Below are 16938 nucleotides of genomic sequence, written 5' to 3' on the forward strand. Positions count from 1 at the left end.
GAAGATAAAAGATTAAAGCACTGTAGCATATGCAATTTTTATTTCATTGAAAAAACAAGTTGTGTATAAGCACAGTCAACTAATCACATCCAACAGGCCCTGTTACCAAAGCTTCTCCATTTGGTTGATGCTCCCTGAGATGGAAATTTGCTTCTACTAAGGACCATGGTGCTGGGGAATGAAGCAGAGATGGCACATAGCTGAACTAGGGAGTAGAGAGAGGAGTGGGGAAGTGTCAGACCTCTGGCCTATGGGAGTCATGGAGAGCTGAAAAGTAACGTAAAACATCATACAAACATTTGCTTATTTCAGGAAATGCTGTACTTTCCTATGTAGAGATTTTTAAAAATTCCCTCAAAAAGGGTCATTCAACTTCAGTTTCATTTCTTTAAGGCAATCAGTATCTGGCTGATGTGGAACTTATAAAGAATGAGCCAGGCACTGGGCATGGTGGTGCATACCTGTAGTCCCAGGCACTGGGCATGGTGGTGCACACCTGTAGTCCCAGGCACTGGGCATGGTGGTGTACACCTGTAGTCCCTGATCGGTGGGAGGATCATCTGAGCTTAGGAGTCTGAGTCCAGCCTAGGCAACAGAGAGAAACCCTCTCTCAAAAAAAGAAAAGAGAAGAGAAGAGTAGAGAAAAAAGAGAAAAGAGAGAAGAGAGAAAAGAAAAGAGAGAAGAAAAGAGAAAAGAAAAGAGAGGTGAGGGAATATTGTGATAGAGAAAGCAGGGAAATGAGGAAAGACCAAAGAGAATCTTTCTTTTTTTTTTTTTTTTTTTGAGACCAGGTCTCACTCTGTTGCCCAGGCTGGTGTGCAGTGAGAGATCATAGCTCACTACAGCCTCAAACTCCTTGGCTCAAGTGATCCTCCTGCCTCAGTCTCCAGAGTAGCTGGGACCACAGGTGCATGCCACCATGCCTGGCTAATTTTTTTGATTTTTCATAGGGGCAAATTCTTGCAATGTTGCCCAGGCTGGTCTTGAACTCTTGAGTTCAAGAAACACTTCCACCTCATCCTTCCAAAGTGCTAGGATTACACAGGTGTAAGCCACCATACCCAGCTGAGAATTTTTTTTTAAATGAATGAAAAGGAACTTTTCATCAGAACAGGTTAGGTTATGCTCAGCTTGATGCCACGTACACCCACCCCTATTGCAGACACTCGTCCTCTGAAACTACCTTCTCCAAAAGGCAAATGCAGCTGAGGTCACCCTACTCTAACATTACTTAAGGCTTCAGATTTTTCTTTTGCCTTCTTCTTTTGTTCTAGAACAACAGTAACTATAACTGCACAGGTATTCAATGTTCTCTATGAATGAGGCAGTTTATGAAGCATGATAGAGATTACTTAATCCTAACTTGGAGACAGACGCTGTAATTACCTCCATTTTACAGATCAGAAAACAATGTTTGGAGAATGTAAGTAACTTCCTGGTGGTCATACAGCTAACAAATCCCGAGAAAGAATTTAATTACAGGTCTATCTGGCTTTTGTTTCTAAATTCTTAACTATTAAAAGAATCATTTTTTCAGAGTTAGCCTAAAATCCCTACCCTAAAAAGGCCAAATATACTATACTAAAATGGAAAAAGGAAAAAAAGTATCTATCTTTTCCAAAGAATTTCAGGAAAAAAAAATTCCTGTAAGTGCTAACAGGTTGCTTTTGAATCAAGTATAACTGCTATATAGACCTTGAAACTTTGAAACAAATTAAGGACAGAGCTTTAATATCTAACAATGAGATTTATGTATCTAATTTCTAGTACAGTGCTCAGGAAGTTAAATTGTAATCCAAGCATAAAGTTATATAAAACAACATGTTCTCAAATGAGGACAAAAGATTAATTGAAGTTTGGAAAAAGTATTTAATTTTGTTCCACAGAGACCAGAATAATTGTTCAGGGACCAGTGTATCTCTTTCTTTATGAGCATAAATTACAGACATTAGGTAATAAACTGTTTTAATTGTGGTGTGCATATGTAATAACGTTACTCAAAATACTACTATCAGAATACTAGAGAATAAGAGAGAGAGTTGACATAAAATTAACGAGATGTTAGCCCAGCCCTTGCTGAAGGAACTGCAGAATTTTCTATCTGAACCTTCAGAATTTCCCATATATATATATATATATATATATATATATATATATATATATATAATTTCAATAGTTTTTGGGATATAGGTGGTTTTTGCTTACATGGGTAAGTTCTTTTGTGGTGATTTCTAAGATTTTGGTGTGCCTGTCACCTGGGCAGTGTATAAGCTACCCAATATGCAGTCTTTTATCTCTCACCCTTCTCCTACGCTTCCGCCGAGTTCCAAAAGTCCAGTGTATCATTCTTATGCCTTTGCATCCTCATAGCTTAGCTCCTACTTATAAGTGAGAACATGCAATATTTGGTTTCTCATTCCTGCTTTACTTCACTTAGAATAATGGCTTCCGGTTCCATCCAAGTTGTTGCAGAGGCCATTATTTCATGCTGTCTTAAAATCAGTCTTCTATCTTAAAATCAGTCTTCACTATTGTTCCAAGTCAAAGGTAGGTGTGATCATTGGTCCAAATGCACCATAATTCAAAGTAAAAAGTAACTGTAGTTAAGCAGCTTGCCCAAACACACCTGTCACTTTACTACCACACCAAGATGTGGTATTTAACATGGTGCCTCCTAACCCTTACACTTGCTGTAGCAATATTCCAAACAATCATGCACATGATTCTGTCCTTCAAATGACAACTGAAGGCGTGTTGCTAGCACTGGATAAGTCAGGGAATTTTGCATTAGACTTCCTGAAATTATATTGCATTGGAGTTTCCCTTCCCTTTTACAAAACTAAATTTATGGCTTATTCTTTGCACATATGGCATTCTTGTTCAAATGTTCTATTATTAAAGTTCTAGTTTGAAACCTTCAGCAGAGCTGGCTAATTAAGTCACTAAAGCTTAAGTAAACATGTAAAACTACTTGTTTGCATCTTCCAGTTTTTTACCAAAAATAGTACTCCCCCCCTTAATTATAAAATTATCTTTCCAATAGCCTCATACACAAAATGTAAGAACTATCCTATAATTTTAAAACTATTTTTTAACAGAATTTTTAAAAGAATATGCCTGGGACTTTGAGGGCAAAGTCCAAAGAAGAGTTCCAGATCAACCACACCCAAAGCAGCCATATTGAATTGAATGCTTCCTCCTACAACTACTTGAACTCATTGGAATGTAGGGGTATCTTAAGTAAATCATAAGTTTTCCAGTACCCACTGCACACTGGGCATTGATAGGGTCGTCAATGAGTAAGAAAAAGATGTTCCTCCCTATTTCTGAGTAGTTGAAGCCCTGTGTCGGGAGCACTGCTGACAAGCTGAGAACATGTTGGATCATCAGCCCCACTTTGTCCTGGGCCATATGTCCCTGTCTCAGCCACAATCTACACACACTTACACAGTAGCCCTGGGCACACACTCTTTGAATATAACCCTTTCTGAGTTGACCTCTGTCTCAAAAGCAAATTGAAATAAAACCTAATGCTGTCTTCTGGGTTATTCATTTGACAACCAGTGAAGCAAAAGGCTTTTTTTCTGATTTAGGAAAGGGAATAACCCTTTGGAAGTTCTCCTGTAGCGGACGTAGCGTTTTACCTCCAGTAATCCCCATAAGCTGCTTCATCAAGAAAAGTTGAGTATTAATATTCATTCCATGGGCATTAAAGAACGATCAGTCATGCAGTTACAATTCAGGAGTTTTAATGAATTACGGGAAACAAATTCCAAGATGTACCAACTAGTAAATTTGTTTTCTTAACTTGAAAGCTCTTGTCATGAGATTTCATCTTAAATAGAAAAAAATGAAGAGGGTAAAGAAGCCCTTTACCCATATAAAAAATATTTTTAAGGCAAGGGAAAAACTTAAGATAATACTTTTACTAAGCTAATTTTTTTTCCTTTTTCTAAGAGTTTATAATTAAACCTTTTACAACTACTCTATAAACTCTGCTGTTAAGGAAAATAAATCAGTGTGGCACAATCCCTGATTATAAGAGCTTCTGAAAACACTTAAAGTAGATGATATTAAGTTATATAAACATTAGAGCAAATCACTTCAAAATGGTGATATAAATCAGAAACTCTGGATGAACCCTTAGAGAAATAACTAGAATTTGTTTGAGTTGGTCTATCTTTTGGCTAACAATTGTGTCAAATCACCATTATGACTTACTTCAAAATCTACGATTTCAAACTACAAACTGTCATATCTTTAGGTAGTAGTGGGTTATATTTGATAAGACTTAGGATTTTTGTTTTAAACATTTATATTTTACCTTACTGCTACCTGCTTATTAAATATAATTTGATAAATGCAAAAAAAAGAAATAAGAAGGAGAAGAAAAACAAAAAACCACCCACGTTTCCATTAACCGACGAACCTCAATTATCTGGTTTGGAAGAAGAAATGTTATAGTGAAAATTAAAAAAAACAAAAACTTAATAACATTAGTAACATAACAACCTCATAAAGAGTTAAAGGCTTTCACCTTCTGTCCTTAAAAGTAGGCTTTTTCTTTATAGACTTTTATGACCATGTCCAAGATACACATCTTATTGTTTTGCCACAAATAATGAAAAATTACTGTGCTTACTTCTAAGGGATATTTAATGTAAATTAACCGAGCTGACCTTCAATGTGTCCCTGTTTGCATCAGGTAGGAGGATGACAAGAAGGTTCAAAGCCTGTAGTTGCTGCTTCTTGGTTGGAAGATCTGCAGACAAATTAAATACATCTGAACTCTTTTCTTCAGTGAACATTTTCCTTTACTTTATTTTTTCACTTTTTAAGAAAAAAGTTATTTGGCATAAACATGACTGTAAAATGTAAGACACAACGACTGAGCAGCAAGCCTTGTTGAGAGTGTGTTTGTGGGAGATCAGCAGAAGCAGCTGCTGTTAGGAGCTTCCTCTCTCTCAGAATGCTCACTTCCAACTGTGATCATATGACGCGCGGCCTTATGTTTGCAGACACACAACAGTGCTTTGGAAATAATTTTAACTTCTGCGTGATAATTATTCCCCAATGAAAAGACATAGAGGATTGGACCTTCCATGATACAGTATCAGGGTGCGTCTGTAACAGTGGTTTGTTTCTTTTAATGGCGAGTGAACAAATGCATGGTAAGAGTCCATCAGTTCCAACAGGAATATGTAAAATAGGGCCTGGAACACAATAGGTGCTTATAAATGCCTGTGGAATAAATTAGAAAACGAAGCAGCAGCTCAACAGTCTAAGAGGTGCATTATTATCATTGATGCTATCATCTTCGGCAGCCCTTACCCCATATAAGTAATACTCATGGATATTTAGAATCATTCCAGCATTTCTTTTCAGCAATAAATTTGGTCCTTTAATCCATATCCAGGAAATGTATGCAACGTAGCACAATTTAAACATTAAAAAGTATTTCCCACAGAAGGTAATTTATTCTGTTTAAAGAAGAAACATGTTAAGAAAAAAATACTTTAAACAGAAGAGATTTCAGTTCCATCTCTCCTAGAAATTCTGAAGAAATGTCATGATACGAGATGACTCATGAAACCATCTCAATATTGTATGTGTTAAGAATAGCCTGGTACAGTTCTGGTTGAAACTGCAGCTCACCGCAATTTATTCTTTTTTTTTTTTTGAGTCAGAGTCTCACTCTGTCTCCCAGGCTGGAGTACAGTGGTGCGATTTCGGCTCACTGCAACCTCCACCTCTCAGGTTCAAGTGATTCTCTGCCTCAGCCTCCCGGATAGCAGGGATCACAGGTGCGCACCACTATGCCTGGCTAATTTTTGTATTTTTAGTAGAAACGGGATTTCACCATGTTGGCCAGGTTGGTCTTGAACTCCTGACCTCAAGTGATCTGCCCGCCTCAGCCTCCCAAAGTGCTGGGAGCTCACCATAATTATTAATAGTGCCCCTCTTTCATTCTTATAAGTGTCCCTGTTTAAAAGATAAAGATACAGTTACTTGAAGGCAGTGATGGCATTTTTACTTTTCTTCATGGCCTCTAGGTGTAAAATGGATAATTAGGCCAGTAGATAAACCTTATAAGATCAAGGTTCACTGGAAAAAGAATCGAGAACTATTAGAGACACTAATGTGTAGCTTGCCCAAGACGACAAAATGGCAGTACATAAGAAGCAGCTTGTGACCTTCCACCAATGAGGCAGCAAAATGCTTTGCTCCACATTTCTGCATGACAACCTCAGAATTTAATTTTTCAAGAAATGCTCAGAGACCCTACCACTTCTCCTTGTGCTTTTATGATAACTGTTCATCCACAGCTTCTCCAGTAAGTGTTGCTTTTTAACACTTGGCAAGAAAATTGTATCAGAGATCTTATGTGACTCATTCTATTATAAGAGAAACATGAAGTTTCCAGGTTTTAACACTGAAATATATTGTATTGCTTAAATGTCGTGCAATTAATCTGTACCCAAAGAGAACATTCTGTTATCTGTTTACTCAGGAATGCATATTTATAAGAAAAACAGAAAACAATGCATGGCAGCTGAGCACCCACTGACATCAGTTGAGTCAATATGTCCACCCAAATACGTCTGGTTGCGTTCTTTGTGATGCCAAATGTCATTAAAACAATTAACATAGATGGCACCAGCAGAAGGACTGCTTCAAAGAGGGATAGCACTTACTCTGGACAGCCTGAAAGGCTTTGAGATACTCCACACTGAGCAGTGGCTGGGGCAACTCCCGAATGAAGAGCTTCAGCAGGCTGGCGGCATCATGCTGTTTGACACTTTCCCAATTAAAAGTCCCTTCATAAAACTTTGCTTCTAGTTCTTGGCAAAGATTCTGATAGGCACAAAAAAAAAAAAAAAAAAGAAGCAGCTAGAAGTGCATTTTTTTTCTTGCTGAGAGTATGACACATTTTCACTTTCAAGAGATTCTGCTCTTTAGACAAGACAAATCAGACTACCAAAAGTCAATATTTCTTTTACTCAGAAAAAAAACTACTCCTCTCCTCTAATCCAAATATACTTTACCAACAAAAAACTGTACCTAAGGCCAAAAAACATTTGAAAATTTATACTTTTTCCTGGACATTCCACAAACTGTAAGTAATAAAGTTTTAATTAAGAGATTGGTTAAAATAATTGTTCCATTTGGGGGCTTCATCTACATATTATAAATCTTCGTTAAATTAAGAAAAAAATCATTAAAAAAGAAGTACATGTTTTAAATTTAGAAGTATATTACATAAAAAAATACATAATCAGTCTCTGGGACTAAAACAGAAGGCTACCTCTGATTAGTCACCTACGGGAAATGGAAAACCCAATTTTATAGTAAACGAAGCAAGAAAATACATCAATATACCTGTCTTTAATGCACAGCCATCCTGCTGCCAGCTGCGAACAACAGTCTGAGTCCATGCAGAATTAGAAATATCTAGTTCACTTACCTCAGAACTCTACAAAATTTGTCAGGCAAATTATTACTAATAAATCAATTGAGTTTTGTAATTACTATTTGTTGTATACTTCTTTACTATACATAAATCCTATCATGTTAAAAACCATCACAAGTTTCTGTCACTTTCCTCTGTTACATGAAACCATTCTCCCAAACTATGTTCTTTGTTTTCTTGTAAGGCAAATTACCACATTTTCTCTACCTAACACAACAACCATTCTCTACCCCCAATTATTTTTGTAATTGATGAAATAGGTGAAGGGGAGTGGCAAAGACAGAAAAAGAAATAGGGAGGAGGGAAGAGGGAGGGAGAAAAGGAGGAAGAGGAAAAAAAAGAGGAGGGAGGAAAAGATAGAAAAAGGGAGTGGGAGATAGGGAAGGAAGAGGAGAGAGAGGGGGCATGGAGGGAAAGAATGAGGGGGGAAAGAATGAGCAGGGAAAGAATGAGGGAGGAAAGGACAACAGAGGAAGATCCAGAGAAGAGAGGCAGAAAGAATGGAGGGAGAGGGAGAGAGAATAGTACAGAGAAATTTGGTGGGGCCAGGGGGAAAAGAGACAACCAACATTTTTGCATATTATCTTTTAAATTATTTATAATGGACCAGCTGCTGCATAATTTGGCATATGACAACAGGCTGGGTTGAAGAGTTGAGCCAGCTGAATCCACTTAATTGGCCTTCTTAGAAATTACACTTAGTTAAACTTGTCCTTCTGCCAGCCTTCTCCTTGCAAAGTAAAATCTGCATTATATTCACTATTCTGTACTAAAGTAAATGTATTTTTGCCTCCTGTGAGCTGGCCATTGCAGTCTGCTAGTGAGGGCCTGAGTGCTTTGAACTCGGTGAATTGAGGACTATCTTGCCAATATGGGTAATATGAAGTTATGTTTGTTACCTGTTTCTGAGGAATTATATCTTTGTTAGTGAATGCACTTAAAAGAACTTGTCTCAGAATCACACAATGTCCTCTAGTGGCAAACGTGCTGTAGGTGTTACATGAAGTGAGACAATGACAAGCTATGAAACTTAGAAACACCACAGTTTCAGGGACCTCTAAGTAGCAGACACCAAACCCAGGGGACACAAGTGGAAAATTATGATCAGAATATATCAGGCTACTGGAATCCTATTAAAATGAGATCACTATGTAGTAAGAGCCAAGGAGGCCGAAATTGGTGTCCTAAATCAAGGCGACTAATCAAAATAAGCAGGTGATGCAAACTGTGAAATGTATAAAGAGTAACTCCAATCCTGGCAACACCACAGCCCATTAGAAGCAGGCCAGGACAGTGTGCACTCCCCAAGAAACACTTAGTCCTGATCCAGCTCTAAAGATTTCATAAAGAATGGGGTTATGAAAATGAAGAGAGATTCTCTCTCTTTTCTCCTATTTTCTCTTGGATTTTCAAATTCAGGAAGACAATGTATTGGATGTGGGCAGTGGTTACTTGTGCTATCTCAGTGCAGAGCTAAAGGTGAATTTGGAAGATAGGGTAAAACTTAGTAGTTAATGGCTGCTTCCAGATACAGCTACAATTCCAAGTATGAGTCCCCTTTACATTTAAATCCCCTGAGGGGATATGCAGTATGCATCCCCTGTAGGGTAATTCCATCTTTATCGTGCATTCATTGGAAGCTTTATCCCCCAGGCCAAAAAGTGAGGCACAAAGATGACAGCAGAAGGACACGTGGTACCCTGGAACAGTGGGAAGGAAATGTCATCCAGAGAGAAGAAAAGGCAAGGGAGAAGGGAGGGCTCAAATTGGGAAGTCTAGGAATTATTCTTTCACCAGCCAGACTCAGGCTACCCTGGATGCAGCAAGACAGGGAACTGTGTGAATCAGGAAGGTGGTTGAGAGTGTCTCGTCTGGCCGGCTCACTAAGACTAATTATACATAGGATGTCAAGGTCCCCCATCTGCAGGAGTCTATGATCCTGGCCTTTTTCTTTTTTTTTTCTTTTGAGACGAAGTCTCGCACTTTTGCCCGGGCTGGAGTGCAATGGTGAGATCTTGGCTCACTGCAACCTCTGTCTCCCAGGTTCAAGCGATTCTCCTGCCTCAGCCTCCTGAGTAGCTGGGATTACAGGTGCCCAACACCATGCCCGGCTAATTTTTTGTATTTTTAGTAGAGACAGTGTTTCACTATTTTGGCCAGGCTGGTCTCAAACTCCTGACCTCATGATCCGCCCACCTTGGCCTCCTAAAGTGTTTTTTCTTTTATTTTTAAGAAACAGGGTCTTATTGCTCTGTCACCCAGGCTGGAGTGCAGTGGGACAATGACAGCTCACTGCCTCATGGGACTCCTGGGTTCAGGCAATCCTCTCCGATCAGCTTCCTGAGTAACTGGAACTCCAGGTGACCACCACAATGCCTGGCTAATTTTTTAAAATTATTTTTTGTAGAGACAGGGTCTCACTTTGTTGCCCAGGGTGGTCTTGAATTCCTAACCTCAAGCAATCCTCCCGCCTTGGCCTCCCAAAGTGCTAGGATTACAGATGTGAACCCCACGCCCGGCCCTGACTTCCGTAAACTCAATTGCTACTACTCATCCTGGCTAAATCTATCACAACTATCCCCACGCCATTAATATTTTAACTCATCACATTCTTTTGTCATAGTATTATTATAGGTAATATGGTGATTTTGAAAACAAAACAAAACAAAAAACTTAGCAAAAACCAGAAGGGACTGTAGAAAAACTAAACTGAATGGTAAAAGGTTTTATTGTTTTATTTTATCTACTTTACTAACAATGGAAAAAAGGGGTAGAGAGGACAAGTTAGCTTTTAAAATGCGTAAGTGTAAATAAACAATAAAATGTTTACATTAGTAGAACCCAGAGATTACCTTGATTCTAATGGCAGCTCCAGGGATCCGTAAGAGGCCTTCTGTTTCCAAACCTCCCTCTTCAATTCGAGAAATCAGCTGTGCATAAACAGAGAAACATTCTAATTTCCATATTTGTAACAGGTACAATTCCAAATTTAACATCTGTTTCACATATAAATAAAACTGATTACAATGACATGTAAACTGGATTTTATGAGGTTTTGAATGCTATTTCACTACTACTGTCCTTCAAAACAATAAGTCCAGAAACTTTTGTTATAATTTAGAAAAAGTTGGGCCTTATGCTACTTTATAACAGAAGTGTGTAATTTCACACAACAGCTGTGGTACTCCAAATAAACAGAATAAAGATGTTCATTGTTTAAAAGCAACTAAGAACATCTATTTATTCTGCTTTTCCAGAAACCTACATTCTGCAATCAAATAAATCTTATGAAAATCTAGCATTTGCATATTTACATCTCATTTTTAGCTTGTTCCAAGAAAGAATTATTTATGACATGCAGAAAAAAAACTGTTTGCAAATATTCATTTTTAAGTCTTTGGTGTTAAACAAAGAAAAATGTCCTTGTATATGGCCTCTAAGTCATACCTGATGCCCAATGAATACGCTGATCTAACTCCAGATCCCCACAAAAAGCACTTTTTTGTTTTTGTTTTTTAAAAAGGCAGAAACCCGCAAAAAGAAGGCAAATGGAGAAATTACAATGACTACTGGAGGCTAAGAAGACGATAAGAGTGGTCAGATTCTTGATAAAGTGATCTTCTTGGAGTAGGCATTCCCTGAGCAGTACACAAAGGCTGTATAAAACATATTCTGCTATTTTAAGAAAATCAGTTTTCCTGTCCTCAGTTTGAATATAAGGCATTTCCTAGCATCATATAGGTTTTCCTCCCTGGCACCCACTCTCATTTCACAATTGCCTTCTCTGCTTTATAAAAGACAGACCTATTCTTCACTCATCCACCATCTTACTATAATATTCTCTGCATGCCCTAAGGCATAAAATCTTCTAGAGTATCAAAAGAATGTAAAAAAAAAAATTTTTCAGGGAAGCCTCCTTTAATGATTAAATAAGGCTCTATAAACCACCTAGAGCTTACTGTTTTTCCCTTGCACATAAAAGTGTCTGTTAGGAGCAAAGCATCATAAATGAGGTATTTTGACCTTTGTCTCGATATTCTGAAGTTAGATATATTGTAGTATGTGGACACTGGAAGAGATGTCAACTTTTCTTTAAAGACTTCACCTCTTCTATTCCTGGGTTATATTATGGCCAAAGATGCACTGATATTGAGGAAGTCAGTAAGAACTAAGCATAGTAGTCTCAAAATTCTCCTAAGGATTTATTATTAGGAAAAGAGAAGCATCTTTGATCAGTCAAAGCAGTACAGGATTTTTAAAAATTCGTCTGGAGTAGGCCAGGCATGGTGGCTCACGCCTGTAATCCCAGCACTTTGGGAGGGCGAGGTGAGCGGATCACAAGGTCAGGAGATCGAGACCATCCTTGTTAACACGGTGAAACTCCGTCTCTACTAAAAATACAAAAAATTAGCCCGGCGTGGTGGCAGGTGCCTGTGATCCCAGCTACTTGGGAGGCTGAGGCAGGAGAATGGTGTGAACCCGGGAGGCGGAGCTTGTAGTGAGCCAAGATCGCAACACTGCACTCCAGCCTGGGCAACAGAGCGAGACTCTGTCTCAAAAAAAAAAAGAAAAGAAAAAAAATTTCTGGAATATTTTCCAAGACCACATTTTTCAAGTAACACTGGATAAAATCCCATAGCAAAAATTTTAGGCGAATTATTTTAGATCAGATGGGCGTTATTCAAAATAAAGCATTTAAAACCTAATTTAACCAATATTCAATGTATAGCCAATTTTCATTTTATTTGATCTTATAAAATGTTTAAAATGTTTCTAGTCCTATTAACAAAAAGTACAATTGTATGCTAGCTGCTGGAGCAAATTAGTTTTCAGCAATATATGCCTTTCACTTTCATTAAGTACACAGGAAAAAGTGATTGTGACTTCTAAATAACTGAATGAGCGTAATTTCTGCATTTTAATATTTGAGTCCTTTTCATTATTCTCTAAGGCTAAAAACCAGCACCCAATAGAGTTACATACATATATCATCCGAAGGAATGCCATGTGTTTTCTCATATATCTCACTGAAAATAACATTTTTAGCTACCACATTATATTGCATTATTAAAATATAAATAATACTTTATAGCATTCCTTTTATTATCAGGATTAAAATAGAGATGAAAAATAACTATATTGACCCATACATTTTAATGATGCTGTTTTTACTAATTTATCTATGTTCTGTAATTTATCAGTAATTTTCATAGCATTTCTCAAAATATATATTACATACTTATGTGAATTGAAAAATGAAATGAAAACACAGACTCTTTGACACAAAGTATGGCTGAGTTGGCTGATTCATTTGACAGTGAAAACACTAGATTTGATAATTAGATTATAAGACAGACTTTTTTCATAGATTAAAATTAACAATATTTCTATTTCCCTCACCCTTCTGAGAACACAAGGTTTAAACAATGTACCTCTGAGTAAAATAATAATATAACAGGTACAGGTTCATAGATATTAGATAAGCTTTGTTAGTGTCCTTTTCGGGTATATAAGCTCAAAAATTAAATTATAGTCTTCTAAAGACTGGTAATGAATCTTCTTGCAAATCAGTCGTTTCTAATTTTTTCCATTTTACAAAATAGAGATATGACCTAATTGAGTTGTCAGCTGATAAATCAAAACTTTTTTTGTGATGGATCACTGTGATTTTTTGCTTATAATTCACAAGGGATGCAAACAGATGAGTGTTATCTACAAGTAAACTTTTTATATGCTCCTTTATTTTTTATAGAAACAAAAATACTTTAGGGCCATTATCCAATCCTTCAAACAGATAAGACAGCCAGAGTCTGCAGAATGTTAAGGGATCAAAAATGTAAAATAACCAACTAAATAAATTTTTTAAAAATGTCATTTTTAAAAAAAAATGTCATTTTCTTCAAGAGAAAATGACAAAGGGAGATTTTTCTTAATAGACTGGATGCAATCCTCAGCCGGATCACGTGGCATCACTGAACCGCCACAGAAACTGAAGCTCACTGTATTTCTGTGGTGTGATGGTGAATTTTGTGTGCCAATTTGGCTAGGCTATAGCGCCCAGGTGTTCAGTCAAACAGCAGTCTACATGTTGCAGTGACAGATTTTTTTTTTTTTTTGGTTGTCACAGTAGACTGTGAATAATGAAAATTATTTAATACTCTCTATAATGTAGTGGGCCTCATCCAAACAGTTGAAGGCCTAAAAGATTTTGGTTTCCCAAAGAAGCAGCAATTTTGCTTCAAGTTTGCAACAAAGAAACACTGCCTAAGTTTCAGCCTGCAGAGTTTGGACTCAAGATGGTAGCATCAACTCTTGCCTGAGCTTCCAGTCTGCTAGCCTGCTCTACATTATTTCAGACTTGTGAGCCCCACAATTGTGTGAGCCAATTAAAAAAAAAACAAATCTCTTCATCTCACTCTAAATATATCCTATTGCTTCTGTTTCTCTGGAGAACTTTGACTAATACCCCAGGAAAGGATGCTGCTGAGATCCCTGCTTTGTATAGGCTTTGGTGTATAGTAAATTGCAACTGCTACTGACAGAAGAATTTGAATATGTAGCCTGTATTTGTCAGCCTCCTCCTGTTAATCACAGGTACTGCTGACAGCTCTCCATAGATACATGTTCTGCATGCAGTGGCTAAAAGAGGCTGATGGGTGGGATAAACTGTATAGAACAAAGTTTGTCAGGAGAAATAATGAGATGCAGGTTTGAATGTAGTGGTAGATATGAGGGGAAAAAAGCACCAAAGGTTAGTAGGTAAGACAGGGAATTAATTGACTGGTTTGGAAGAGGGGAAGAATAAGTGCCAAGTAGATTGAGCCTTAGTACTGGATGAGTTTGCTGAGCCAATTAATTGCAAATCAATTTCTACTGTCCCAAGAAATTTCAGAAACAGTGATATGCCTGGGCTGCTGCAAAGAATCTACAGCTTGGGTAGTTCACAACTGAGTTGACCTGTCTTCCTCACTGTGCATTCCTTAGCTTTTCTCAAATGTAATCTGTATTTCTGAACAATGATGGCTCAGAGGTTGGATGGAAATTTTTATATTGCCACAGATAATCCCCTTATGAATAATTGAGTGTTGACTACACAAGTGACTTAATAGTTTAGCAATCATTTTCTAATTCTACTTTATGGTTTCTTTGCCTACTTTGGAAATAGGCACTGGTAAATTAAATTGGACATCCTCACTGTAAATAGAAAAGTTGAGGAAATATACACAGGCATGAAATATTCATGAGGATGCAATTCCCTAGAAATTTATAAGCAGTTCCCACTCCTATGTATTATAGAATTGAAATCTCAATTATACAAAGCCAGCTAATATAAGACAGGAAAATGACGCCAGGTAATCACAGTTACAGTAATAACACAGAAAGCATCACCATGAATATAAAACTTATGAGCCCTTGAAACCAATTTGCTTCCTGAATAGAAAATCAAAGTACAAAACATGACAGTATATCAATTGGAAAACTGTATTATAATAATATGAATATAAAAACCACTATTAGCTTAAGTATGTTCTCTCTATGCTGACCAATCCAAGCCTACCTACTTTTTGAAAGATCAAGGGTATTCGCATTCCTGGTACTTTCCTCTGATCTTGTTCTAATAGCACTGTCAATGGAACACAAAAAAGACCAGAATCTGCAAGAAAAAAAATGAAATTTCCTCACTTTTGTCAATCTATAAAATATTAATATAAAAATGTTAAAGCATAAGATTTCTGATACTGTCGATCAGACAACTATTTATTTAGCAACTACTAAGTGAATGACAGCATCTCAACATTACATATATGGTGGCCAATAGTAAAATCCCGGCCCTGCCTTATAGAGGAATGTAGCAAGGAAAGACAACTAAACAAATGATTGCAAATAATTACCAACATAATTAGAAAAGTGCAAACTGCTGCATAAGAGAAACAGAGGGCTGTGAGAGCATGTAAAATATCCAAATAATTTACTAAATGTAATCAAATTAAAAATTCTTACTTAAAAGCAAATATTGGCCAGGTGCAGTGGCTTATGTCTATAACCCCAGCACTTTGGGAAGCCAAGGTGGGAGGATTGCTTGAGCCCAGGAGTTCAAGACCAGCCTAAGCCTGGGCAACATAGCGAGACTTTATCTTTATGAAAAATAAAAAAAAATTAGGCAGGTATGATGGCAGGCTCCTATAGTCCCAGCTACTTGGGGGGCTGAGGTTGGAGGATAGCTTAAGCCTGGGAGGTTGAGGCTACGGTGAGCCGTGACTGCACCACTGCACTGTAGCCTCAGTGACAGAGCTGTCACCTTTTTTATCACCAAAAAAAGCAAATATCATTCATCTTTTCCATATTAAATAGACATTGAACACTTTACAATACAGCAAAATACAAATATTTGCTTTCTAAGAAATCAGACAAGATCATGATCTTGTTCTACAAATGTTTCTCTTTAGAAAATAGATACTTGCTACTCTTAAATTTAACTTTGTGATTGTATATACTTAGAAATAGCTCCAGAAAAAAATGATGGTAATAATTTACAATTTTTCTAAATTAAAATCATATGCCTTGAGTCTGGTATGAACATGGCTTCGACCAGCACCTCCACCCTGCTCCCATCACTGAGTGGACGGATAGCACCAAAGTGATAACTTTTTCCTTTATGACGTACATCAGCATGGAAATGAAAATCATCTGTGAACATGAAAAAGGGGATTATCTTGTGGTATGAGGACAGACATTGGATATTGTGACACTTAATCGAGATGCCATTCAAAAGAACGCCAGTAACCCAGTAAATAACTTTTCAGTTTGGGAATTCGGAAAAGATGCAATCTCAAGGATGCCAAGGGTCTAGGGTATAACATAAAATCAGAATCTTGGATAAGACAAACAGGTATTAAATAAAAATGGAAAGAAAGTCTATTAACAGTGATAGCCTTGATATAAACAACTTAATGTTTCTTTGCCAGGATGCAATTCTAAAACATAACATTAAAAAAAAAAAAAACCTCTTAGCCACTTTAAAAATCTTGGGCACTGACCCACAACTGTTGAAATTGTATTTCTATTTTACGTTTGGAGAAGGCTTTGTGTAAGCTAAAATACTCAAAGGAACTAAGCACAGAATGAGGTCTTCTGGGGCCCAGCATGACAGGACCAGAAGGGAAGGTACACTTCAGTCCTACAGAGCAATTGCCTCTAAAACCTAAATCAGGTGAATACTTGTCTTTGTGAATGTTACCACAGCAATTCAATAATCCTCATTCTTGGTTTCTCTTTAGGAGATACTTCTAAGGTTAAACAAGAGGACAAAGATTCCTAAGGTAAAGCCTTGTCAACAGAGAATTATGTGGATTTCAATACCAATAAATTACTGGAGAAACAAAAACTGAAGAGGTATCTGTTCTCTATTATATCATTAAAAATAAACTGTTTATTTAATGGGTAAAGCAAGGTACTTACAAAACAA

The 16938-nt window shown here is 37.2% G+C and overlaps 1 protein-coding gene across 2 annotated transcripts in view; it reads right to left on the bottom strand.

The window, feature by feature from the left end:
- The window catches only part of ARHGAP18 (Rho GTPase activating protein 18), a 190121-nt gene that overhangs the window by 24084 nt on the left and 149099 nt on the right, over positions 1–16938 (bottom strand). For both annotated transcript variants that reach the window (XM_034962844.3, XM_008952981.5), the window contains exons 7-10: positions 15035–15126; positions 10325–10402; positions 6697–6856; positions 4681–4763 (exon numbers count right to left, since the gene is read on the bottom strand). In XM_034962844.3, the coding sequence (XP_034818735.1) occupies positions 4681–4763; positions 6697–6856; positions 10325–10402; positions 15035–15126 (413 nt within the window). The remainder of the gene's footprint in view (positions 1–4680; positions 4764–6696; positions 6857–10324; positions 10403–15034; positions 15127–16938) is intronic.

This window comes from Pan paniscus, chromosome 5 (assembly GCF_029289425.2).
Source record: "Pan paniscus chromosome 5, NHGRI_mPanPan1-v2.0_pri, whole genome shotgun sequence".
NCBI classification, from domain to species: domain Eukaryota; kingdom Metazoa; phylum Chordata; class Mammalia; order Primates; family Hominidae; genus Pan; species Pan paniscus.